At 53.1% G+C, this 23,146-nt stretch overlaps 6 protein-coding genes across 6 annotated transcripts; 3 read left to right on the forward strand and 3 right to left on the reverse strand.

Annotated features, from left to right (window-relative positions):
* The first annotated feature begins 155 nt into the window (after positions 1 to 155).
* BZA05DRAFT_383567 (P-loop containing nucleoside triphosphate hydrolase protein) lies at positions 156 to 2,799 on the forward strand. The gene has a single exon (XM_051482234.1). It carries the CDS (start codon positions 209 to 211, stop codon positions 2,717 to 2,719), a length of 2,511 nt encoding a protein of 836 aa, XP_051344774.1. The 5' UTR covers positions 156 to 208; the 3' UTR covers positions 2,720 to 2,799.
* Positions 2,800 to 3,211: 412 nt separating this feature from the next.
* BZA05DRAFT_23101 (serine carboxypeptidase) lies at positions 3,212 to 6,017 on the reverse strand. Its single transcript, XM_051479814.1, has 9 exons — positions 5,465 to 6,017; positions 5,320 to 5,411; positions 5,217 to 5,258; positions 4,405 to 5,141; positions 4,291 to 4,348; positions 4,144 to 4,237; positions 4,011 to 4,091; positions 3,783 to 3,954; positions 3,212 to 3,726 (listed from the first exon to the last, which is right to left on the reverse strand). The coding sequence occupies exons 1-9, from the start codon at positions 5,784 to 5,786 to the stop codon at positions 3,255 to 3,257; spliced, it is 2,070 nt and encodes a 689-aa protein (XP_051344775.1). The 5' UTR covers positions 5,787 to 6,017; the 3' UTR covers positions 3,212 to 3,254.
* A 908-nt stretch (positions 6,018 to 6,925) lies between these two features.
* On the reverse strand, positions 6,926 to 7,900 carry BZA05DRAFT_23164 (uncharacterized protein). The gene has a single exon (XM_051479824.1). The coding sequence runs from the start codon at positions 7,811 to 7,813 to the stop codon at positions 7,133 to 7,135; it is 681 nt and encodes a 226-aa protein (XP_051344776.1). The 5' UTR covers positions 7,814 to 7,900; the 3' UTR covers positions 6,926 to 7,132.
* A 130-nt stretch (positions 7,901 to 8,030) lies between these two features.
* Positions 8,031 to 9,539, forward strand: BZA05DRAFT_383572 (protein-tyrosine phosphatase-like protein). Its single transcript, XM_051482235.1, has one exon. It carries the CDS (start codon positions 8,491 to 8,493, stop codon positions 9,250 to 9,252), a length of 762 nt encoding a protein of 253 aa, XP_051344777.1. The 5' UTR covers positions 8,031 to 8,490; the 3' UTR covers positions 9,253 to 9,539.
* Positions 9,540 to 12,634: 3,095 nt separating this feature from the next.
* BZA05DRAFT_23140 (WD40-repeat-containing domain protein) lies at positions 12,635 to 16,643 on the forward strand. The gene is made up of 4 exons (XM_051479820.1): positions 12,635 to 13,361; positions 13,428 to 16,097; positions 16,163 to 16,277; positions 16,335 to 16,643. Exons 1-4 carry the CDS (start codon positions 12,960 to 12,962, stop codon positions 16,352 to 16,354), a joined length of 3,207 nt encoding a protein of 1,068 aa, XP_051344778.1. The 5' UTR covers positions 12,635 to 12,959; the 3' UTR covers positions 16,355 to 16,643.
* A 4,538-nt stretch (positions 16,644 to 21,181) lies between these two features.
* Positions 21,182 to 22,991, reverse strand: BZA05DRAFT_451316 (activator of Hsp90 ATPase). The gene is made up of 6 exons (XM_051487436.1): positions 22,743 to 22,991; positions 22,653 to 22,657; positions 22,374 to 22,571; positions 22,238 to 22,320; positions 21,664 to 22,174; positions 21,182 to 21,616 (listed from the first exon to the last, which is right to left on the reverse strand). Exons 1-6 carry the CDS (start codon positions 22,760 to 22,762, stop codon positions 21,273 to 21,275), a joined length of 1,161 nt encoding a protein of 386 aa, XP_051344779.1. The 5' UTR covers positions 22,763 to 22,991; the 3' UTR covers positions 21,182 to 21,272.
* Between the last annotated feature and the right edge of the window lie 155 nt (positions 22,992 to 23,146).

The following is a 23,146-nucleotide window of genomic DNA, read 5'->3' on the forward strand; positions in this document are numbered from 1 at the left end:
ATGAAGGGCATTATTTTGCAATGCCGAACTACATCATACGTGGACCTCGTTTCCACTCTTCGCGGTGTATGCATAGACAACCCTATTGAGTGATACTCCATGCTCCGGTACTTACCGGAATGGTTAGCGTTGGTAGCTACATTTTCTGCACTCGTCTTCCATCCCACCAGCGACGAACGAAGGCGGTCTTCACGAGAAATCCACCACGATGCCATCCGCCTCCGTCGCCTCCGTCGCCTCCGTCGCCGTCGGTGCGCCCACGCGGCCCATCCGTGTCCCCATCCCCGAAAAGAAAGGCCAGCAGGGTCCCGCGACCGCCGAATCCCGCCGCCTGAGCAAAAGCCTAAAGCGCAAACGAGACGAAAACGAGCTCGCCGCACTCTCCACCGCGGTCGAGAACTTCGACTCGAAGACCGCCACGCTCTTTGCCGAGTTACCATTGACCCGCCAGTCTGCCGTCGCGCTCGATAAGTCACACTTCAAGGCGCTCACCGATATCCAGCGGAAGGCAATCCCGCTCGCGCTGAAGGGCAAAGATGTGCTCGGCGCCGCGAAGACCGGGTCCGGGAAGACGTTGGCTTTTTTGATCCCCGTGCTGGAGAACTTGTATCGCAAGCAATGGAACCACCTCGATGGCGTCGGTGCGCTGATTATCTCTCCCACGCGCGAGCTGGCAACTCAGATCTTTGAGGTGCTGCGGAAAGTCGGGCGGGAGCACACATTCTCGGCGGGCCTGGTGATCGGAGGGAAGAAGCTGAAGGACGAGCAGGAGGCGCTACATCGCATGAACATCGTTGTGTGCACACCTGGCCGTATGCTGCAGCATATGGACCAGACTGTTGGGCTCAACTTTGAGAACTTGCAGATGCTGGTGCTTGACGAGGCCGACAGGATTCTGGATATGGGGTTCCGGAAGACGCTGGATGCGATTATCACCAATCTCCCCCAGGAACGACAAACGCTGCTGTTTTCGGCGACGCAGACGAAGAGTGTGTCCGATCTTGCGCGGCTGAGTCTGAAGGAGCCCGAGTACGTTGCCGTGCACGAGGCCGCCGCATCGGCCACGCCCGTAACGCTGGAGCAATTCTACATGGTTGTTCCGCTGCACGAAAAGCTGGACACACTCTTCGCCTTCCTGCGGAACCACCTGACCGCAAAGATCATTGTCTTCATGAGCTCGTGCAAGCAGGTCCGCTTTGTCTACGAAACCTTCCGACAGCTACACATCGGTATCCCGCTGCTGCACCTCCACGGAAAACAAAAGCAAACTGCACGCACAGACATCACGGCCAGATTCCTCGCCTCGCCGAACAGCTGTCTCTTCGCGACGGACGTGGTAGCCCGCGGCCTCGATTTCCCCGGCGTCGACTGGGTGATCCAAATTGACGCACCAGAAGATGCCGATACCTACATCCACCGCGTGGGTCGTACCGCGCGCTACGAAAAAACCGGGCGGGCACTGCTCTTCCTCTGTCCCAGCGAGGAGACAGGCGTAATCAAGCGTCTGGAGGCGAAGAAAGTGCCGATCGTCCGGGTCAACGCCAAGCAGTCCAAGAAGAAAGAGATAAAGCCGCAGATGCAAAGCCTGTGCTTCAAAGACCCGGAGCTGAAATACCTCGGGCAGAAAGCCTTCGTTAGCTACGTGCGCAGCATCTCGATCCAGAAGGACCGCGAAACCTTCCAGCTGGCGGAATACCCGCTCGAAGAGTTCGCCAGCAGTCTTGGGCTCCCCGGGCAGCCGCGGATCAAGGGCATGAAAACGGCCGATACCGAACGGATCAAGGAACGCAAGAACCTGCCCCGTGCGCTCCGGAAACTCGAGGAGGAGCAGGCCGCCGCCACTGCAGCAGCAGACAGCGACGATGACAGCGACGCCGACTTGGCTAAGAAGAAGGACGAGAAGAAGGACGAGAAGAAGGTCCGCACTAAACACGACAAGATGGTCGAGCGGCAGAACCAGAACGTGCTCGCTGAGCACTACCGCAGCCTCGTACACGATGCGGACGCTTCGGATGACGATGCGGACTTCTTGCAGGTGAAGCGGACGGGTTACTCCGATTCCGAAGGAGAGGAGGAAGACGACAAGGAGGATGAGGAGGCGGATGCGGATGCGGACTCTACCGGCGGGGCGGTCGACCTAATAAAGAAGGTAGTCCTCGGCCCCGACGGCAAGGAGCTAATCATCGACAGCAAGCGTCGCGAGAAGCTGGTGACGTCGAAGAAGAAGATTGCGGCGCTCAAGTCGAAGGGAGTAAAACTGCGCTTCGACGACGAGGGCAATGCGCGGTCCGTGTACGAGCTGCAGGATGAGGAGAAGTTCCTTGCGTCTGGTGCGCCTGAGGACCAGAGGAAGAGCTTTTTGCAGACGGAGGGGAAGAAGGTCAAGATCGCTGATGTCGAGGATCGCGATCTGGCAAAGAGGAAGAAGAAGGAGAAGAAGGAGAAGCGGAAGCGCCTGGAGAGAGAGGCGATGGGCGAGGAGATGGCGGCGGAACATAATGAGGAGGAGGAGGGCATCCAACTATATGGAAAGCTGGAGTTGCCGGATTGGAATGCTACTAGTGATGATGATGAAGAAGGTGGGGGTGTTGAGCTACAGGAGAAGTCGGAGAGGCCGAGTAAGAAGAGGAAGAAGGAGAAGAGGAGAGTCATTGAGGCGGAGGATGAGCCCGAGACACTGGAGGACTTGGAAGCTCTGGCGGCTGGTTTGTTGGGTTGAGATGGAGCTTGGTTAATGTACATTCATACAACGGGTATTTGCGAGCGTCATAAAGGGAATCAAAAGTTACTGTGCTGTCACTCGTCGAAGGGCCAGGGATCGACTCGTACCATAAAAGGTCAACCCGTGGTCTCATGATCAGTCATAGTTGAATGTCAAATGATGAAACCCAAAGAAAGGTCAATTGGGGTGCTCCCACGAGCCGAGCACCACATCGAGTAGGTTCCGAGGGAGACGGAACAAGGCTGTACTATTGTCATGATCGGCCACGGTTGAATACGATATGATGTACCTACAAAGGTACTTGAGTAATGATTAGAATTCATTCCATTGATTATTACTCTGTGCTTGTTCTCATAATTCCTCTTGTTCCTATCACCCTCGTTACTCTCCTCGCATGCAGGCCATTACTTACGAAACGTACAACTCGACAAGACGCCGACCTCTAGTAATAAAATTACACAGCGACAAACACGCCCCTCTCTTCATTCCCACATCATATCCTTTAGACAGCCTAGGATACTAGAAAGCTCTCTCAAAGCAATCCGATACAAAACCCAATAGCTACCAAAAGCGCCGCAGCACTTGGAGCACGGACACTGGGTCCCATCGACTGCAGGTTACCACCAGTAGGCAGAGCTTTTGGTGTCTCATTCCGTTCCGAAATGTACGATCTGTTACCGGTAGGTGTCGGAGGATAAGGAGGCAGCGGCTCCAGAATCGGATAGTCATCGGTGCTGTTGTATACTACGCCGTTGTAAACCACGCCTGTAGTATCTGCAATGTGGAGCCAGCCGTCGGCATCGCAAGTTGCGATATCACGGTAGAAACAGGTTGGTGCTGGGGGTGGCGCAGCTACCAGACTCTTGGTGCTGTTTACGGTTCCGGTCGTCGAGTAATCGTCTGTGATTTTCTCTCCGGTGGCGATCGAAAGGCCCTTAATGACGCGCTCAAAGATTCTGTATGCCGTCTCGGGTTGGTAGGCAGGAATGAGATGTCCGGCTTGACTGAGCTTGGGATTAGAAATCATGCGGACTCCCAGAGATGTTATGGCCGAACTCACTATATCCGCGAGAACGAGAATCCGGCGTGCTGCCGAACTTGACCACCGATATAAGATCCATTGACTTCGATATCCTGATACCCTGCACTCAGGAAATCGTCTGAGTTGGTGTAATTGACGGCCAAGCTGTCCGCCTCGCCTCCCAGCCAGTTACAGATGTAATCTCGATCGCCTGGGGATGGAGTCAGTTAGATCACCCAGAGGTTCTGTGGGAGAACTAGAACCTACCGTAGATTAGAGCTACACGTACACCCTGCTCCAACAGGTAGGCGATTGATTCCAATTGCCCTCCACGAACGAAATCACCAGCTGTGCTTTCGATTAGCCACATATTAGCGGTAGAGAATGATAGGAGACTGACTGTTTTTGAAATTGCGGAACACGGCGTTGCTATTTTGCGTGTAATTCACACGAGCACCAATGGCCTCTTGTACAGTAACGTTGTTCAGATATTCCTGCGACGCCATCAGATTCTGCCTTCAAACCAGAAATTAGACAGCAATCGTACATGATGATATTCTCCTGGGAAAGGATCTGCCGTGTCGTGAGCGATATCGTAATAACTCCTATAGGTATCTTGTGAGTGAATAATACGGTACAAGATCTTCTACGTAGCACAAACCTTCCAGACAACGAAAAGAGTCCCTTGATAGAATCACATAATTCGTTTGCGCGGGCACATATTTCGTTTACCCTCTCATTGTCGCCCGTGTTGTCACTGTCGAGCTCTCTGGCCAGTTGTCTGCACTGTAGGGTTTGCTCTTTGCATCCGCCTGGCCGTTCGAACATATCAAGGCCCATCGTCCGATTCTCTTCAGGAATACCTTCGATGCCATAGGGGTTGTTGTTGCTATACTCCATGTACGCAGGAGTCATCGTCAAGACGTCAATGCATCCATTGAGGATGCCCAGTGCCTCCAGTTTGATCTCCACCGTCTCGTTCTTAGGAAGCTCGCCCGTTTCTCGGCGCTTATTCTGCTTGTCGAAGTATTCAAAGAATGTGGGGCCATACTTTCCACCGTAGCTCTCAGCGAAGAGATTGACGCTCGATGAGCCAGCGTACTGCGGGAAGTTGGTCAACCACGCTTGAAGGAAGTGCCAGGTAGCCACAGCCGCGATCTGGGTCGTGTTCACGGTGAAATCTGCGTTGTCCGAGGAGAATGTTCCATTGATCAATGCCACGGTGCGCAGTGCCTCGAGAAAGGCTGCATTGGTGTCGTTCGCAGGGGTGACTTCGGATGCCTTTGGTTGGTCGTCTTGGGGAGGCGCAACTTTTCCAGGCATATGATCTGCATTCGGATCCAACAAAGCTCGGGAGCCGTTTGTTGGTGTATCGTAAGAAAGTCCAACTTGGTTCGGCTAAGCGTCTCGAATAAGCATAACGGTCCGAAGTAAGCGGACACCCAAGTACCCAGCCGTATGTATGATGTGTACCTGATCAATGAAGAGCATATTACTCGCACCATCCCAGCTGAACTAAAAATCGCATCAGTCACTATTTCGAGTACCCGGCAGAAATCTTACACCAGGTACCTACCTCTCGTGGGATCGTGGTGAGTGATTCTTTGCTCGCCGGAACCACTTTACAGGGCCCGACCTCCTGCATCAGCCCAAGCATCGACGAGCTCCCTAAGACATTTGCATCAGCAACCGGCAGCTTCTTTCGGCTGGAGACCACATACCAGGTCCTCCATTGAGCCAGATGGTCAATGGCGCATCCTTCGGATTTTCCCGAGCCTCAATGAACCAGAAGAAGGTGTTGATGGGGTAGTCCTGTCTGATGGCCGTCAACGTGCTCGGCGGAAGATGGACATGCCCGGCAAACTGCTTCTGGTCCGGATACCACGTCCGACAGATCTCGTTGCCCGGCTCTTTGTACGTGATGATGACATCCGGGTCTCCGGGAGTACTGATTTGTTTGGTGCCAGTTACCGGCGGAGGATAGCCATATTCAGCAGCGGACGATGTGATGATGCATGATATGACCAGTACAAGGGGATGCATCGAGGGACGTATGCCAGTGGACGGGAAAGTTCAGCGAAAGGAGATGCACACAATACAACGCCAGGCGGAATGATTCAGACAGAGTTGGAGAGCGAGTGTCGGGTGTGCTTTTCCAGTATGTAGTGACGGGGAGACAGACGAGGACGAGGACGAGGACGAGGACGAGGGAGAGATGCCGTCTATAAGTGAAATCGGAGCAACGAGGAAGAAGTGAGATACCTATAACAAGGCAGACCAGAGCAGCAGTGCAACATAACCCGGCAACTGGGGGTGGTAGGGTGACTACGGCGTTTTGGTCTGTCCTGCAGCAAGACCTGGCCGGCAGCGAGTGCGGATGTCTCTGGTTCGCTGGGCAGAGTACAACAACGATGCGGCCCAACAGAACATCGTGCATCGAGCTCGGGCACTCAGCCCCATGCAGATCCGGGGCATTACGACGTTCGGTACGTTATTACTGTTTTTTCACACAGGAAGAACAGAGGTAGAGTAAGTACCAGCGATATGGAGTGGAATAGACGGTCTCTTGAAGAGTGGCGATGTATATGTACAATACACGCAAACCGACGTAGGAACGGTGCCGCATGGGATCGGATGCAAATCTGTTATAGTTATAACCTCTCGGCGATTCGTGGGGGCGGGCGATCACTGCAGAGCACTCGCGCGCCTACTCTGCAGCCTGCAGGGGCCCCCCCGCTTTTGACGTCCTGCGGAGGGCAAGGTCGAATGCAGTGATGATTGAACACAAGTCCTGCGGAGTCGGTGTTTGTGATCGTCATGGCCTAGTACCGATACTAATAGACAGGCCGTATGCGACAATGCGACAATAAAATGATGCTCTCTCCTTCTCTCTCGCGCGCGCTGGACGAAGAACAACAGGAACCCACATCGCGCCAAAGGACATTGGTAGGAGACACGGATTCGCAACACAGTCATGATACAAAGGTCGAATACTTCTTTTGTCGTCCTTTCCTTCTCATTAAGCTTTAACGCCACCGCCGCCGCCGCTTCTATCGCCGCTTTCGATTAACGGGTCCAGCTGGATCCGCTTTCCACCGTGCGATTTGCTTTTTGCAACTGCGTGCCTTATCCGACTCCGTCGTGTTTGTCTCTCCTTTTGGCCATCGAGGGAAGTCGCTGTTATGGGCTACTAGAAGCTTCGAAGCCGATTCGAAAGTACTATATTGTCTCCACCGCCGCCGCCAAACCCACCGCACGCGCCCTCCTAGCCCGCCATACAGATCCCGGAGCCGCTTCCGCTTCGCATCCCGACGTGATTATACTCCGAGATGTGACCGGCACATAGACTCTGGGTCATCATCACAGGCTGGACTGTCGGCTTGAAACATCTACTGAATACCCAGGCAAGTACTTACCCAAGTACCTACCGGTAGGTACTGAATTCGAGAGAACACGGGCACTTCCAAATGCCGGTACGATCCGCAACCGGCCACAGGGGGCAAGGTGTCGGTTTCTTCAAATTTCAAACCCGTACGACCGGTAGTATGATGCCGGCACTTTACCGCAGCCGACATCCCAGGCCATGAACGCAAATCCGCCCTTACAACGCATAGCTCTTCGTCGCCTAGAGTACGTCTGGCAAATGCCGGGATGTCTGCATCCTGCCGAGACAAGCGTCTGTCCTGAAGAGTTTGAAAGTATGGCATCGTCGCTGTCTGTCGCCGTCTGATACGTGTAAATGGTTGACGTCTCTCGCGAATTCGATCATCTGGTTTATAAAGTCCGACGTCCGCGCAACAACAGCTTTTCTCGAAGCTACAGCACTGTCGGAGCTCCGGCGCAGAACCCAAGTGCAAGGATAACGACGGCAAAAGGCGTAAAAACGGCGGAAAGACTGGGATGATGGCGCGGGAGACACGGATAGATACGAGGGTGGAAGCGCATTTGACGGGGATAGCGCAGGGAAGAAATGGATAGCTGCCCAGCGGTCTATGTATGCGTCGGGTAGAGTAAAGCACGGAATGAGGCTCGGAGATGCTGGTGATGAGCAAGTACCGGTATGTAGGCATGGAAGATGAGAGTGATGTTGTTCCGAGGACGGGACTCCGAGGAGAGGATTCCTGCGTACTTCCTGCGTACTCTACATCGCATCTCCCTACCTTCCGTTAGTTTGATCACGCTCTCACGCTAGCATCAACCCACTTACCGGTGGCCGGAGGAACCGCGGTGGGACAGATGAGGCGAGTGCTCGCTCTATGTAAAAATGACACGATTTGCTGCGCTTAACCACTGGAATGCACTCAGGCCCTGGGTTTTCCCTGGAAATTGGGAAAAGGACTAGTGTACGAGCACTCACAAGCCCTGTCTCACAATCTTCCTCCTCCGCAAGCGTCTGCGTCTTGAAGTTGTTACGTTACCGCTTTCTCCCCAAGTTCTCCCTTCAACCAACCAACCAACATCCCAACTGCCCGCAAGTCGAAGAACACGCCTGCAGCTACCCACACGACCCACCCCCTCTGCCTCCACCTCCACCTCCACTCTATTTACCCAGCAAGCACCACCCCACCATAAAGCACAGCAGGAAGACCACCGTTCCCTGTCCATCACCCCCGATATTCAATTTCTTCTATCGCCGTCGCACTAGAGAACAAAACTCCCCCAACTTCTCGCAACAACTGACACACAGAATAACCGAACCACTTGACGCAGTTATCCGAAACCGGTCGCACTCATAACAACACACAAGATGATTCTCGAAAACTTCCTGCGGCGCCTGCTGCGGCTCTATCTGCAGAGTACCTTCGAAAAGCACCCTTTGCTACAAGAGACCCTCACGCGCATAGCAACTCGCGCAAGCTCCTCATTCTCCTTCTCGTGGCCCAAGTCGACCGCCGACACGCCCTCGTTACCAATGCGCGCCGTCGTCTCATCAATCCTCCCAGGAAGGCTCTACCTTTCCGGCATTACCGCCGCCTCGTCCGCGCCGACACTCGCCGAGTACGGGTTCACCCATGTCCTCTCGATCGTCACGGCCGAAGAAGCGCCGCGGATGCCGGCGGGTATCACTCACCAAATCATCCCGATCAGCGACACGAGCACGACCGACATCCTCAGCCGACTTCCGGAAGTGGTGGCATTCATCAATTCCGCGTTCGGCGAGTCGGAGGACTCGAAGGTTCTCGTGCACTGCGTTGAAGGAGTGTCGCGCTCGGCCTCGGCCGTGATCGCGTACCTCATGGCGGAGCGCGGCATGACCTTTGGACAAGCCCTCCGCATCGTCAAGCGGCGCCGCTCCATCGTCTGTCCGAATCTTGGATTCGTCCGCCAGCTGAGCGAATGGGGGAGCATCTGCGAAGCGAAGCGTATGGAGCAGCCGAAGGAGTGGGAACAGGTTCTGCGGAGGAGCACCGGCGCCCGCTCGGAATCTTCACCGCCCCCGGTGCGCGTCGAGAAGGTCGAGAAGCGCAACTGGATGGCGTGGGTCTTTGGCCGGAACGCTATGTCATGACCTCGCTGTTTTCTTACATTTCCTTCCGAGCGCTACACTGTTTTTACTACGTTATACTGTTTTTCTTCGCTCAACTATATGTTCGGGCTGCATTGCAGGAGGAGGAGAGACCTAATTGCCGGCGGTGGACGGGACGGGAAGAGAACGAGCACCAAGGGCGTTTCGGAATTTCATGGAGTATTGATTCGAGGAGAAACGGGCATGGGCATGGGGCATGGGAATATTGGATCTGGCGTCTTGAGTTTTTTTTCTTCCTTCCATAGCGCGCACATTTTGCTTTACATTTCTACGGGGGGTTTTTTGCTTCGATTATTACCGTACCATTGTATGGGTAGCTGGTGACGAGGATTGTTTGCTTTCCATAACGATTGCTCTAGATGGAGAGGAGGGATAGTTAGAAGGGCGGTTATCATGAAGAAGAAGATGAAGATGAAGATGATCTGTTGTATATAGACGAGTTGATTCTATGAACTTGAGCATGAGCTTGAGATTGCGCTTGAGTAGAGTAAAGCGGGGCTCCTCGGGGGCTCTACAGTACAAGAAAGCAGACAGGCAAGAAACACGAGTGATTGGATTGGACAGACAGGTTCCAGTGATCGCAGCGGCTCTATTCGCTGCCAACCTCGGGACCCTGCCCCGTCCCATAGATCGGCTCGTCTGGCGAATCAAAACCCGGGAATGCCGTGGTTTCATCGCCTTTTTTTTCTTTCCCTCTCGTCCATTCGCCTCAAGGCTGATCGTCTGCCCGGACGCTGGACGGGGGTCGACGTGGTAGGCTACGTACTAGGTGGTAGGGAGGTACGTGTGAGGAATGTGACAGGTCGTTGACGAATTCTTTGTATGTACAATACACCCGGCCGCAGATAGGGACCTACATTATACATATCGACTCTACACACGGCAAAGAAGAGGAATGTCCGCTCCAGCGGCGATGTGCATACATAACATACCTACAGTTTTGCGGACGGGGTGCGGGCGGTCTGTGCGGAGCACAGTACCGGAGCGCGGCGCCGGAGCCAGAGCGGGAAGGAACGTTCGTTCAGCCTTACGATAATTCCATCGAACTGGTTGCGCGCGCGGGCGGGATCTCAGCGGGGATCCAGGGTGGGGCGGCGGGGTCTGGGCTGGGCTCTGGTGGGGGGTTGGTACATAACTTGGGTAACCTAGGTTGTGTTGGGGCCGGTCGGGGTTTCTTTGTCGCGTGTGCGCACTGCTGCGTGCGTGGGATGGGTGGATGGATGGATGGATGGGGGTGCTATGTACGCGTGGGGGGAGGGAGGAGGGGGGTGCGGAGACACGAAGTCAAAGTCGAAGACGGCGTACGCACGGGGAGATGTGGATTTCTGGATTTCTTCGACACCTAGAGTTCGTTCGTTCGAGCGCTCGGCCGGGTTTTGGCTGGCTGGCTGGATGGATGGCTGGCTGGATGGATGGCTGTCTCGCTGGATGGCTGTCTGGCCGCCCGGCCCAGATCTGATCCACCCTGGCTATGGCGTGTATGTATGGCCGGATGTTTTGCAGCACCGAATAACGCCAGCGATAGTTCCTCTAGTTATTGTCCAGCACCAGTCCGAGCGGCACCAGTGGTCTAGAGAGAGGAATGATGTCATGACCACCCACGGGCGTGCCTGGAGAAGACAAAGAACATCTACCGCCGGCGTTAACGCTCGAGGGCTCCTAGCTTGAAGGGAAAAGCCCGTCGAGGGCTGGGCCAGCTGGGCCCGCGAGTGCGTGCATGTGTTCAGGTGCGCTGAGACGGGATCCTCACGGGAAGGGAAGGGCTTGAATGCGGGGCGTCCGCGTGCCGTGGGTTCTATAGAGTTTCGTGAGCTCCACATGCTCTAGAAGAGGAAGAGGAGGAATCTGGAGGTTATATCTGACTGAGTTTGTGAAAAGCTTGTTCGTGGAGCTGGAGGTCGATGTCTTCTTCTCCTTAAAGGCTGGGTCCGAACTTTAATTTAATGTATGGCGGCTCCTCCGCGGGGTGAAGGGCGGTATAGGTGGGATTATTCGTGTCGGAAGCTGCAGCATATCGGATTTTGTGTGGTGGGTGGGCGGACAGCGGATAGGTCCGGCCGTGAAGAAATGGCGAACAGGACCTGAGTACCCAATGTATGCATCCAGTGATACCCGGAATCCCTATCCTTTATGCGCAAGGCAGAGTCTGATCGATAGATGAACATGACGCCTGGCCGCGAATACCGTCCGCTTCTGGCCGGCCGATGTGGAGAGCCTTCTTGCAGCCAGCATCTCCCCCACTCCCTGCAGAATAGGGAAGACATCGACGAATGTCGATGGTGATGCTACCAAGTGTTGATATGGAGGGAAGCGTGTCGTGCGTCTCATGATATTTCTTTTCTTTTCTTCTTTTCTTTGATCTCCACCTTCCGTCCTCCATCCTTATATCCCTATGCCTATTATGTGGAGAGCCGGTGCCGGTAGCTCTAGACTGCGGATCCCCTCACTTTGCGTCTTCTCCTCATTCTTCACGGGGCGCCGGTTTTGTGTCGCTATTTCGTGGCGAGCCATCCATGGCGATCCACATTCGCCTTCTACTCTAGATCTTCTCTTGGCCGCTTTTCAATCTATTTCCCTCCCCATTGGTTGGTTGATTGGGGAATCAATTCTGGATTTTTTCACGGATTTTGCACGGCTGCTTCTTTGCTCACCGTGTTCAGCGTAATCGCAGAGATTATCTTCATGTTTATCGTCATCATCTTCTCCTGCGCTTGTTCGCCGTGGTTCTCGCTGTTATAAATCACATTACTTGGTTAATACCCTACACGTCTCTGATATCTCCTCCACTCATCACTTTAACTCTACACGAGAAGCGCCACCGAGCAGCGACACGCTCTCCGAAAGCAGCGGAGCAACTCCCGCTTGTAGATAAAAGAGAGAGAAATAGAGAGCGGAAGGAAGAAGTCAAGGATTCCCTCTCGCATTAACCAACGCCGAGAGTGAGAGAAGTGAGGAAGAGTGACGGAGAAGTGAGTTGGACGCCTCCCACGGAATATACACCCCCCATCCCCCCATCCCCAAAATACCCCCAACCCCATCGCTCCCAAATCCACCAACACCCCTTCTTCCCCTCCCCGAGTCGTCGGCCATTACACATCGATAACGACTTCCCTCCTTTTCTACAACAACCACGACGCCAACTCCACACACGGGACTCGGTATTCTCGACCTCCTCTTCCCTACACCTCTCCCTCCCACCTCCCTTCCCTCTTCCTCGACCCTCCCCCACCATCACGTCCCTTGCTTCATCACCTTCGGTTCACCCCCCTTTCGACCTTATTTCACTTCGCGTCCTCCGGGGAAGCACCTATCAAAGGAGTTTCCTATATTCGGTTCCCGTACCGACGCCCCTCGACAACTCCTTCGATCTTCCTCCCAAGGCAACCCAAATAACACGCTGTGCCATCGTGCCCTCCGTTTCGAATCAAGGGCAACATCAAAACACGTCCCTGTCGCCACGGACGAGTCTTTAATCGTTTATCTGTTCGACGCCCTTAATCAACACCACACTTCGTCCTCAACACCACTCCTCGTCCGGAACACCTTCCCGTCTCGGATCTACGCCTTTCGGTCACGTCAGAGAAACCATCGAGAAAGAATAAAATCATTCTCTCCAGTTCTTAGACTACAGATCAACCTCTATCAGTTCCCCCGCTGAAAGGACGGTGCTAACTAGGACGCTCCACTCTATGGACCCGCCATCCGTCCCAAATGCTCATCCAAGGCGAAGCCAACATCATAACGCCATACCAACACCCGCCGTCTCGCGGACATCTACCTTGGATAGACACTACCCGACGATGATGGCCGTGGAATCGAGAAGGAAGAAAATGCCTCCCTACACCACAGTAGGGCAGTTTTCGTACGCTCCGACAACCCAGACTACTGTCGTCACGACCACGACCACGACAACTACCACCTTTCCCCCGTTGGTGATGAAGCCCCCAAGGCAGTTGAACGAGCTGGACCCGAAGGAATACCCTCTGGCCTCGGTGCCAACTCCCGCTTCTTTGAAACGGTTCTGCTTCGATGTCAACGGAAAGCCGACGTACTTTCGAGAGGATGATAACGCGGAGGATTCTATACGCCAGGTATATGTTACCGCCCCCTGGAGGCGTATGCATGAAGAGGAGAACCCACGAACTAATACTCTTTAGCTCGATCAACTGGTTCAGGACCTGCATCAGAACAACGGCGTCATACGGAAAGAAATCCGCGAGAGCGAACAGTTCGTGCTTCCGGATAATCTACTGACCAGCCCCCCGGCGTCTGCCACCATGCCATCAAGTCAGCACGGCTTGAGTAGGAAACGGCCGGCCTCCCCCGTGCCAATATTATCGGAGGCTGCTGAACGCGTGGCGTCGTTGCAACATAGGAGCCAGAAGCGCCGGCAGACAATGCGGTCACGTACTGGGGCTCCCGGTAAACCCAATACACCATCTCCCAAGAAAGTTACACGGTCGAGTCGGAATACCACACCACACACCAGCCAAGAAAATGATACCCAGGTCACTGCTATTCCCACTCATGCCCCTCGGCCGGTACGACCGCTGCTGCACCAACAGATTGCCCAGATCCAGAATTCGACACCCCTGATGTCACCACAGCCCCGTACACCTAGTCAAGCCCAGCAACAGGAAACGCCGCTTAATGGTTCACCGCAACTCGGGCCTGAAGTTGACGATGATGAGTCGAACATACGTGGTACGCCGACACTACAAGAAGAGATGGATTCGGATGATACCGTACATGGGGGTTCGCCAGCCACTACGGTGGCCGGGATCGAGGGGTTAACTGGAGAGTTGCCGCTCAGTCTGCCGAGTCCAAGTTTGAGTCCTGTGACTGCGGCTCTTCATCATGGAAACCACGGATACTTCGCGTCCATGGAAACGGAAGATATCGCATCGCCACTTGATCTTCAAGGAGCTGAAGAAGAGGATATGCTTGACATCAGTGATATGCCCGTCATCCCCACGCCTGCGAGAGAGCTCTCGCAACTGGACCTTTCGGTGGGTGGAAGAAACCCATCTGGGGGATTGATGGATATTCCAAACATGCTGGACTCGTTCGATGCTATGCCGTCCGCCGTCAAATCCTATGTCATGTACCAACTGCTTCGCCGGTGTTCCAAACATACCCTTCAGACAGTTGCTGGAGTGGTCAACCCTGCTTTGATGTGTGATTTCCTGACCCTTCTTCCGTCGGAACTGGCCCTAGACATAATCAAATATCTCGACCTCAAGAGTTTGTGCAATGCTGCCCAGGTATCAAAACGATGGAGATTGATAGTCGATTCGGATGAGTGGACATGGAAGAAGCTCTTTGAGCAGGACGGATTCCAGCTTCAGGAAGGGGAATTGGATCGGGCTGTTCGTGAAGGCTGGGGCTATCAGGATCCGAGGGGTGATGATGATTGCGAAATGGATATCAATAGCAACCTCGGACATTCTCGGTCAAGTGGTTCGTCATCATTCGGCATGAGCAGCAAGTTCAAGAGAAAGGTCACTCGGGCAGTTTCTCGACAGCAGAAGAAGAAACGTGATGCTGTTGAGACTCTTGGGAAGGAAGAGTTTAATGAAGTCATTTCGGAAATCATCTCCAACTCTGCCGGCCCGATCACTGCTGCCGATGCTGCCGAGAAGGCTTACAATAAGGCTGCAGTTGGGCTTCCCTCGTTGAGGAACCTACACCTGTTCAAGTCTATCTATCGGAGGCATCATATCATTCGAAAGAGCTGGATCCGGCCTGACGTCAAGCCGAAACATATCTCTTTCCGAGGCCATCAACGGCATGTTGTCACATGTCTGCAGTTCGATACCGATAAGATTTTGACTGGATCGGATGACACCAATATCAATGTTTACGACACGAACACTGGTGTGTTGAGAAATACTTTGGAAGGCCACGAGGGAGGAGTGTGGGCTCTCCAGTATGAAGGGAACACATTGGTGTCAGGTTCGACGGATAGGACCGTTCGGGTGTGGGATATCGCTGGTGGACGATGCACTCAGATCTTCCATGGGCATACTTCCACGGTGCGGTGTCTGCAGATTCTCATGCCTACGAAGGTTGGAATCAAGCCTGACGGGAGGGACCTCAGGATGCCTAAGGTGCCTCTGATCATCACCGGGTCTCGCGATTCCACCCTGCGGGTTTGGAAGCTTCCGATGCCCGGGGATCAGACCTACCTTTCCGGCCAAGATAATGACACGTTCATGAACCCCAGCAACAACCCGTACTTTGTCCGCACATTGCAGGGACACCAACACTCCGTCCGTGCTATATCCGCATACGGAGATACGCTGGTCAGTGGAAGCTACGACCACACAGTTAAGGTGTGGAAGGTTTCTACCGGTGAGACGTTACACACTCTGCGGGGCCACTCCCAGAAAGTTTACAGCGTCGTTCTGGACCATAAGAGGAATCGATGCATCAGCGGGAGCATGGACAACATGGTCAAGGTCTGGTCGCTCGATACTGGCTCGGTTATCTACACCCTCGAGGGGCACAGTCAGCTTGTCGGGCTGCTCGATCTGAGTCACGATAAGCTTGTCTCGGCAGCAGCAGACTCGACGCTTCGCATCTGGGACCCCGAAACAGGTCAATGCAAGCACACGTTGACCGCCCACACCGGGGCAATAACATGCTTCCAGCACGATGAAACAAAGGTCATCTCGGGTTCAGATAAGACGCTCAAGATGTGGAATATCAAGACTGGAGAGTTCATCAGGGACCTGTTGACGGACCTGACAGGCGTTTGGCAAGTTAAGTTCAACGAGAGACGATGCGTTGCTGCTGTACAGAGAGACCAGGTTACTTATATTGAGGTTTGTTTGCCCTCCACCTTTGCCGTGTTTCTAGTGGGCTCATTGCTGACATGATTTCGTTGTAGGTTCTGGATTTTGGCGCTGCGAGAGACGGCGTACCCGAAGATCAACGGGGACGAAGAATCGTGGTGGATCTCCATGGCAAAGAGATTCCGGAGGGCAGTGATCCTATGGATGAAGGTGTGTACCCTATAAACCAGAGAATTTTGGAGCGCGGCTGATAATTATGAGATTCAGCCGATGACGATGGCTTTTAATCCTGCGCGAGTTCGCCGTCATCGGTGACGGTGATGGCTTACTGGGATGGCTACCACCAGCCCAACACGACGTTATTATTCCCGTTTTAACGACACCCGTTTATCCCTTTCATTGTTCCTCCTATTCGTTTATATTACCCATGGCGTTGGTTGCGTTGCGTTTCTTTGCATTCACTTCTTTTTTTCCTTTTTGATTTTACAGTGTCCCGGTTTTGGTGCCCCAATTGCTTTATCTTCTTCACATCTATATACCGGACGAAGCACTTTGGAAATGGTACTGGTGTGTTTTTACTTTTCTGCTTGTTTTTTTTATTACGACTGGGGGGTACAAGTCGATCGGATCATACCCCGATACACACACAAAATTGGGTGAATAGTGAAGGTTCGACTCGGTTGAAGGCGAACGGTTTTCTATGCTACTACTATCCGTCCCATATGAATGAGTATTGACTGTTGTTTTTTTTTTATTACTTGATTTGGTTCGGTCGGTGGATCGTGGGGGTGAAAGAAAGAGGAGGGGAGAATGCGGAGTTCTTTTTTTTCTGTTGTTTTACGTTTTTTTTTCGCGTATTGGTTTTCATTCTGTTTCCCTTTTTAATGATAAGAGGGGACATGAAAGGTAGGTGGGATGCGGGGGATGGGGGGTATGTACATATGGTACGGGACGGGATGGGATGGGAAGTGTTTGTAGCAAAAACTTATATACGATACGATGATATACCCACATGGCACAGGGCGAGAAGTGGGGATTTTGAGCCCGGAGCTTTGATTGGGCTTTGATTGGTCAGTGTGTGTGGTGTGAGGTCAGACAGCCGCGCGCTCGAATATACATTTGCCGCCGACGCCGCCACTACCACCACCACCGCGGCATGGCAACGACTCAACGACTGGAGGAGATGTTAAGGTCCCACAACGTTCAAGGTCATCACAGTTTAGAGGCACCGCTGAATTTACTGCGTCTGTCCTCGCGTCTAGCTAGCCATACATCCGCCCGCGCTACAAAGTTAACGGCACGGCACAGTAAGTCGCCATAGGTACTGTCTGGCGGTTGTGGTAACTACAAGTGGCATTGGAATAGGAAAGGGAGGTTAGCCGCGGAAGTGGCGTAGGGCTCTACGTGAGGGTAAAGAGTATTGTGTACTGTTTACCACATCACTTCATTTGTTAACAGCGTCCAGTGAGAGACCTCTGACGGGTACTGGTAATTGGTGAGACTGATTTTATTGACTAGAAAACAACCAGAAAGCAAAGCTGCAATGGCCAACATAGCCAGCACCAAAAAAAGGTACATGAAGAAGCCAGATAGACTCCACACCCACAAGAGACCGACCGACTAGGTAGACGAACATAAAAGCAGCAACAGAGAACATTTCAACTTCAAAGCGACCGCATCGGATCTAGTCTTGAATCCCAAGCCTGCAATGTACATTTTTTTTCCTCCAAAAGCAGCCTTTCCGCAAGTACCACAATATGTCCAACAACATAGTAACAAGCAAGCAGACAGTCGAACGAACAATCAGATGCCCATCAAAAACAGAAACGCTAGGTAGTAGCTATGCCAGTGTAACTGATAGCAAAGCTGCAATGGCTAAAATAGCCAGCACTAAACAAAGTTACATGAAGAAGCCAGGTAGACACCCACAATAGCCGGAAGTGCACAGCAGTCACATCTAACCTTAGCATGGGATTCGTCAAGGGATCGACATGCTAGAATCAGAGGGTAAAAAACTTCCAGCCAAAGTATTGAGAACAAATATTCATCAGAACCAAGCAAAACCACGAATGGCACTTCTTCAACTTCAAATTCATCCACAAGCAAGTTCACAACTCCTTCCCGCAGGATCTCTCTGTGCCCATGTTGCTATCCCGGTACGTCCACGCCCACCTGTGCCGCGGTAACCCCGTTCCTGAGCCTGACAATAGGGCGTTGTCGCTCCTGTTCGGAGATGGCCCTGCTGCGAACTGCAACGGATGTCGGAATTCCCCCGGGTTGCGACCTGGAATCTGGCGCGACTGTCCTCGACGGTTGCTGAAGAGTGGGGGTGACGTGGTATGCCAATCTCTCCGCCCAATGCTCGTCGTGAGTAGCGGCTGGTCGGAACGCATGCGGCTGCTGAATTGTCTGAGACACCTGTGGTCTGCGCGGCGAAACTTGTTGATTCATTTGCACGGGGACTTCTGATACGAGCCTTTGCGGAGGCGAGTCTGTCATCTTCTGGCGATCCTGTGGTGGAATGGAGCGAAGGAACTGGGGATCTTGTTGCAGCGGCACATAAGGCTGCTGGATTTGCTGCCGCTGGATTTGCAGCTGTTCGGTCTGCCGTGGTTCCGTCTGTTGCTGCCGACGCTGCCCCCGAAGCTGCCCCCTAAGCTGCTTGCGAAGCTGCTCGCGAAGCTGCTCCCGAGGCTGCCCTCGAGGTTGCCCCCGAGGCTGTTCCCGAGGCTGCCCCCGAGGCTGCTCCCGGACCGATTGGACGTGCTGTTGAACCCCCATCTGTACCGGCCGAATGGGCGAAGCCAACATCCGTTGTTGCGGTAACCCTTTCTGTTGTTGCGGTAACACTTTCCGTTGGGTCACTGCTGGCACATGCGGAGGAGGATGAGTCTGCGGAATATTGACCAAGCGGCGTTGGCCCTCCTCATCGTCAGGCCGAAGCCTTCTGATAACGTCCGGAGGAGGCAACCAACTTCCATGGAGAATACCCATCTCGAGCTGATGATCGACCCATTCCCTAGGGTGTAGGGCCTGTGGGTTGAGGGTTCTCTGTGGTGTGGGGTAGTGTCGTCCGGGGTTGTATCTTGCGCTATCGGGGAGCTCGATAGGCGGTGGGGATCTTTGTGAGCGGAAGAGGTGGCGGGGGAAGTACCCCGGAACGTGTGGGTCGCAGGGGTTGGCAGGAGGATTGAACTTATGTGAAGTCGTATTATCAGGAAGTGGATCGGAATAAGAGAGAGGCAGGGGGAACCAACGAAGGATGGAGGGCCGGAACCGGAAAGCGGTGCAGGTAAGCGATCAGGTACATTTAAAGCAGGTGGGCCCGAAAACGGCTGACGTTGATGCGAGGATTGTGGCGTCGTCAATCCACTACTTCCAGCTGGAGCGGGAGCAGGAGCAGGGACAGCAATCATCGACTCAATGGTGTCTCTGCCATTGACACCGGCATCATGGGTGGTGATGATGGGGAACCCTGCCGACGTCTGGATTTCTGCCAGGTTATTCCAGCTCTCAACAGAGAAGGGTGAAAGGTGCTGCACTCTAGACATTTTCTGGATGATAACGATCCTCGTGGTGATGGTTGTGTTTTGTGATCTATGAGCGAAGAGAGCAGTGTGGAGAAGAAGGAACTGTGGGAGGACGTGTCTTTAAAATGAGGAAGATACGCGGAGAGGGAGTGTGAGTGTGTGTGCGGTGTGAGTGAGAGGGTGAGTGAGGTGTGAGTGAGGGTGGAGGAGAGGTGAGGTAGCTTCGGACAGAAACTAACTACTAACTGCGCACCCGCTGGTTCATGTATGCTCAGAGCAACTCTAAGTGACGGACTCCCTTTGAGACAACCCGACAGCGGAACAACAAGCAAGGAGACTACGCAAGCTACACGCTCAGTTGTATCGATCTTTGGGTGGTGTTTACATTACTGAGAAGTATCCGAATTACTTAGAACAGCGAGAGGAGCTGTTCATCGCATTCCAATTCGACATGTTTCGGGCGAAAAAGTATAGCCTGGCCATGCACCGTTTGGCATCTCTTATGAACAGAGAGACCAGGCAGAACTTGGGGGAGACGGGGATTCGGATACACAGTACTGATGGAACCCGAAACGGCGGAATACCGAATCACGAACTAAAAAAACTTCTTGGTTTGAACGCGAGCAGCTGGACCTCAAGACAAGCATAAAACGAGGATGTCAATCCGCCACGTTTACCATCAAATTAGCTTTGCTAAGCTCCAGTCACTGTCCCCGCAACATACCCCTAGTTCCGCTGCCCCCCGCAGTCTTTCCTCCTGTGACTTGCCCTGGCACTATACTCCAACCCGCGCTCGAACAGGAGACTGGTGCACAATCACGGTACGCATTGCCATCATTAGTAATCACTCGTCGATGCGTTTCCAAGCCGAAGAGTCGGCACTCGGAGGGGGTTATACATGGCAAGAAAGTCAAAGTCGACTTACAAAGTTGCGAAACGTAATTTCGACATCGTAGCTGGGGAAACCTTATATCAACATACACTAATCCCTGTACATTGCAGCGAAGCTTCCCCGAGTTTCTATCGATGCCGTGTCGTCTCCGATCGACGTGAACTCGCCACTCCATAGGTTGGGTCGACATCTTGCGTCCCGAGAAGTTGGTTCTACACAGTCCATCCGGTCGCCAGCGGCGTTCAGCCCGGATAGTCGCCGGTACCATTCGGGCATCAGGACGGCGCCTCAATCCCGAATAAAGCTTACGTTACATACAGTTACGGGCACTAGTTGAAGGCTGAAGCGTATCGACACATAGGTGAGCCGAGCCCCAAACGACAGTATGTCATGGCCCTGCTGCAGGCTATACTAGGTTATCTGTGTGTGAGCTCGAGCTTATCAGCACGTAGCTGGAAAGCCCGAAAGCCTATGGGGCATTGCTTCTGCGCACATCGCAAGCTCTCTGCTTGAGTAATCGTTGCACGAGCCTTTTGAATGCAGTCAATGAATAAACAACAAAAATAAAGCACGAGCCTTTTGAAGCTCGAGTTTGAGACCCTTCTCAGGTACACCTCTTGGAAACCTCCAAAGAGAACTTCATCGTTACATTCAGAGAGAGAGAAACTACAAAATCGCACCGAAACTAGATTACAACACGAGCCAGCAGTTAGTACTGTCGACCCAGAAAGAGAAAACAGAACAAAACTAAACACAAAATAAGATGGAGCGGCAGCGGTTTCGTCAACTCATATACAACCTGGCCACATATGCAGCGGCGGCTGCGATGGCAGCCCCGACAAGTACAGGACCCATTATTTCAAGTGTCATATCCTGCCAAGAGGCTCCCTTTATAACGACGCTGGTCTTCTTTGCTTTATGTTTCTTGGGTGCAGACGACGATGAAACAACACGACTGGGGAAGGAACCTGCGTACCCAAAAGTAGCCTTGATGCTGCGGACGTAATAGTCCTCAAAGTTCCTCTTGCTGACCTCATCCTGGCCGACAGGAACGCCAGTCCAGGTGACTCTCAGGTTGGTCGAGTCGCTGCCCTGATCGAAGACCAGGTTCATAGTTGAGTAGTGGTCTAGAAAACATCAGCACTGATACCAGTTACGACGGGATCCCACTCACCCTTTGGCCAGGAGCCCAGTCTCCAGTCCTGAATGATCTTCTTGTTCTGTTCTAGTGTCTTGAAAGTACCCACAACGTTTCCGCCAAATAGGTTGAACTTTCCACCCTCCTTGGGCTCAAACTCCTGTGGGGGTGTCCGGGTGAAAGCCGTCACACGCTGCGGGTCGACAAACGTCTGGTACAGCTGCTCCGCCGAAGTGTTGAACTCGTACGTCTCCGAAACTGTAACGGTGTTAAGGACCCTTCCCTTGGAGTGCGCAGTCTCTGCCGATTTCGACGGCTTTGCGGCGGCCTGAGCGGAAGAGGAGGTGGTGGTAGCAGTGGTGGCAGTAGTAGCAGCTTTCTTAGCCGGATCGGTAGCAGGAACGTGCTGAATATCCTTGGCATGGTGCTCGATCAAGTCTGGAGAAAGACGGGCAAAGGCCTTGCGGAGCTGAGGGGTAATCTGGGTGCGGACGAGATCGCGAATCACCTGCTTGTCCTTGGTATCCGCGTAGTTGCTGATATCGAACTATGGGCTTGGAGTGAGCTGCTGGAAGACTTACTCGAACGCGTGCGGGTAGGATGAACATACGACGTACTCGCCTTCCTCGGTGTCGTGAGCAACCTCGGGAATAACGATGGTGCCATTGGCCTCCACGCCATCAGCGTTCTTGCCTATTCAATGTCAACAAAGCGTATTGTTGGGTGTTGCGCCGACTAGGAGATACCAGAGTATTCGAGCTTCACCACGAGGTCAAAGATAGTAACGACCTTGCCCTTCCGCTGGTTGACATCACAGTCGCCCTCAATGCTCAGGACCTTGGTGATCTTGGCCGAGACGCCGTTCTCTTCAGCGGAGATGACAGTGAGATTCTCTGAGAAGTAATCCTTTGTCCACTCGCGGGCGTCCTTGTTCACCCAGTGCCCTGACGTTGAAACAATTAGCTTTCGACGCATCCACCATGGCGACCATCAATACACGTGGTAACTGCGGGGAAGACGCGTACAGTTGCTGTAGCCGAAAGAAAATGACAGACACGTCAGAAAAGTTCACATAACAAATATCGAAACACACGTATTCTCGTATGGTGACTTACTTGGGGTTGTGGAGAACCATTGTGATGTGTCAAAGCTGGTGTCAAAGTTAAGCCGCGGAATCGGAGTTTCGGAGACGTAAAGTTACGCACCAGTGTTGGAGGGGAATTGATGGGCTAGTGTATGTCAAGTTTTAACAAGAGACACGAATGCAAGTAAAAGTAATGTGGAAGAAGATAGAGTTGAAGTTGGAGTTGAAGATGGCGTGAGAGTGAGAGCGGGAAGACAAGATCCGAGGAGGAGGTTGGCCGTTATCAGGCTTAGTGGAATGTTCTAGAAATCATAAATGGTTCTCCCGAGCACGTGATAGAGGCGGAGGATATGAGTCTTGGCAATGCCTTCTCCAATATAATCTAATCTGATCTACATCACACTCCAAGCCACCACCAAATCTTCGCTTAGGTTA

Source organism: Tricharina praecox (assembly GCF_024521635.1).
Source record: "Tricharina praecox strain CBS 144465 chromosome Unknown BZA05scaffold_1, whole genome shotgun sequence".
NCBI lineage: Eukaryota > Fungi > Ascomycota > Pezizomycetes > Pezizales > Pyronemataceae > Tricharina > Tricharina praecox.

What these genes read in the sequence shown, in the direction of transcription:
- BZA05DRAFT_451316 (XM_051487436.1), bottom strand. Translation starts at nt 22,762, where the DNA reads ATGGTTCTCCACAACCCCAA. An exon ending in CCGAGGAAGGCGAGTACGTC is followed by an intron (nt 22,175 to 22,237) that starts GTATGTTCATCC and finishes CCAAGCCCATAG; the next exon opens with TTCGATATCAGCAACTACGC. An exon ending in ACTGGGCTCCTGGCCAAAGG is followed by an intron (nt 21,617 to 21,663) that starts GTGAGTGGGATC and finishes GATGTTTTCTAG; the next exon opens with ACCACTACTCAACTATGAAC.
- BZA05DRAFT_383567 (XM_051482234.1), top strand. Translation starts at nt 209, where the DNA reads ATGCCATCCGCCTCCGTCGCCTCCGTCGCCTCCGTCGCCGTCGGTGCG.
- BZA05DRAFT_23164 (XM_051479824.1), bottom strand. Translation starts at nt 7,813, where the DNA reads ATGCCTACATACCGGTACTTGCTCATCACCAGCATCTCCGAGCCTCAT.
- BZA05DRAFT_23101 (XM_051479814.1), bottom strand. Translation starts at nt 5,786, where the DNA reads ATGCATCCCCTTGTACTGGTCATATCATGCATCATCACATCGTCCGCT. An exon ending in CTCTTTTCGTTGTCTGGAAG is followed by an intron (nt 4,349 to 4,404) that starts GTTTGTGCTACG and finishes AGATACCTATAG; the next exon opens with GAGTTATTACGATATCGCTC. An exon ending in ACGTGTAGCTCTAATCTACG is followed by an intron (nt 3,955 to 4,010) that starts GTAGGTTCTAGT and finishes CTCCATCCCCAG; the next exon opens with GCGATCGAGATTACATCTGT.
- BZA05DRAFT_383572 (XM_051482235.1), top strand. Translation starts at nt 8,491, where the DNA reads ATGATTCTCGAAAACTTCCTGCGGCGCCTGCTGCGGCTCTATCTGCAG.
- BZA05DRAFT_23140 (XM_051479820.1), top strand. Translation starts at nt 12,960, where the DNA reads ATGGACCCGCCATCCGTCCCAAATGCTCATCCAAGGCGAAGCCAACAT. An exon ending in ACCAGGTTACTTATATTGAG is followed by an intron (nt 16,098 to 16,162) that starts GTTTGTTTGCCC and finishes ATTTCGTTGTAG; the next exon opens with GTTCTGGATTTTGGCGCTGC. An exon ending in CAGTGATCCTATGGATGAAG is followed by an intron (nt 16,278 to 16,334) that starts GTGTGTACCCTA and finishes TATGAGATTCAG; the next exon opens with CCGATGACGATGGCTTTTAA.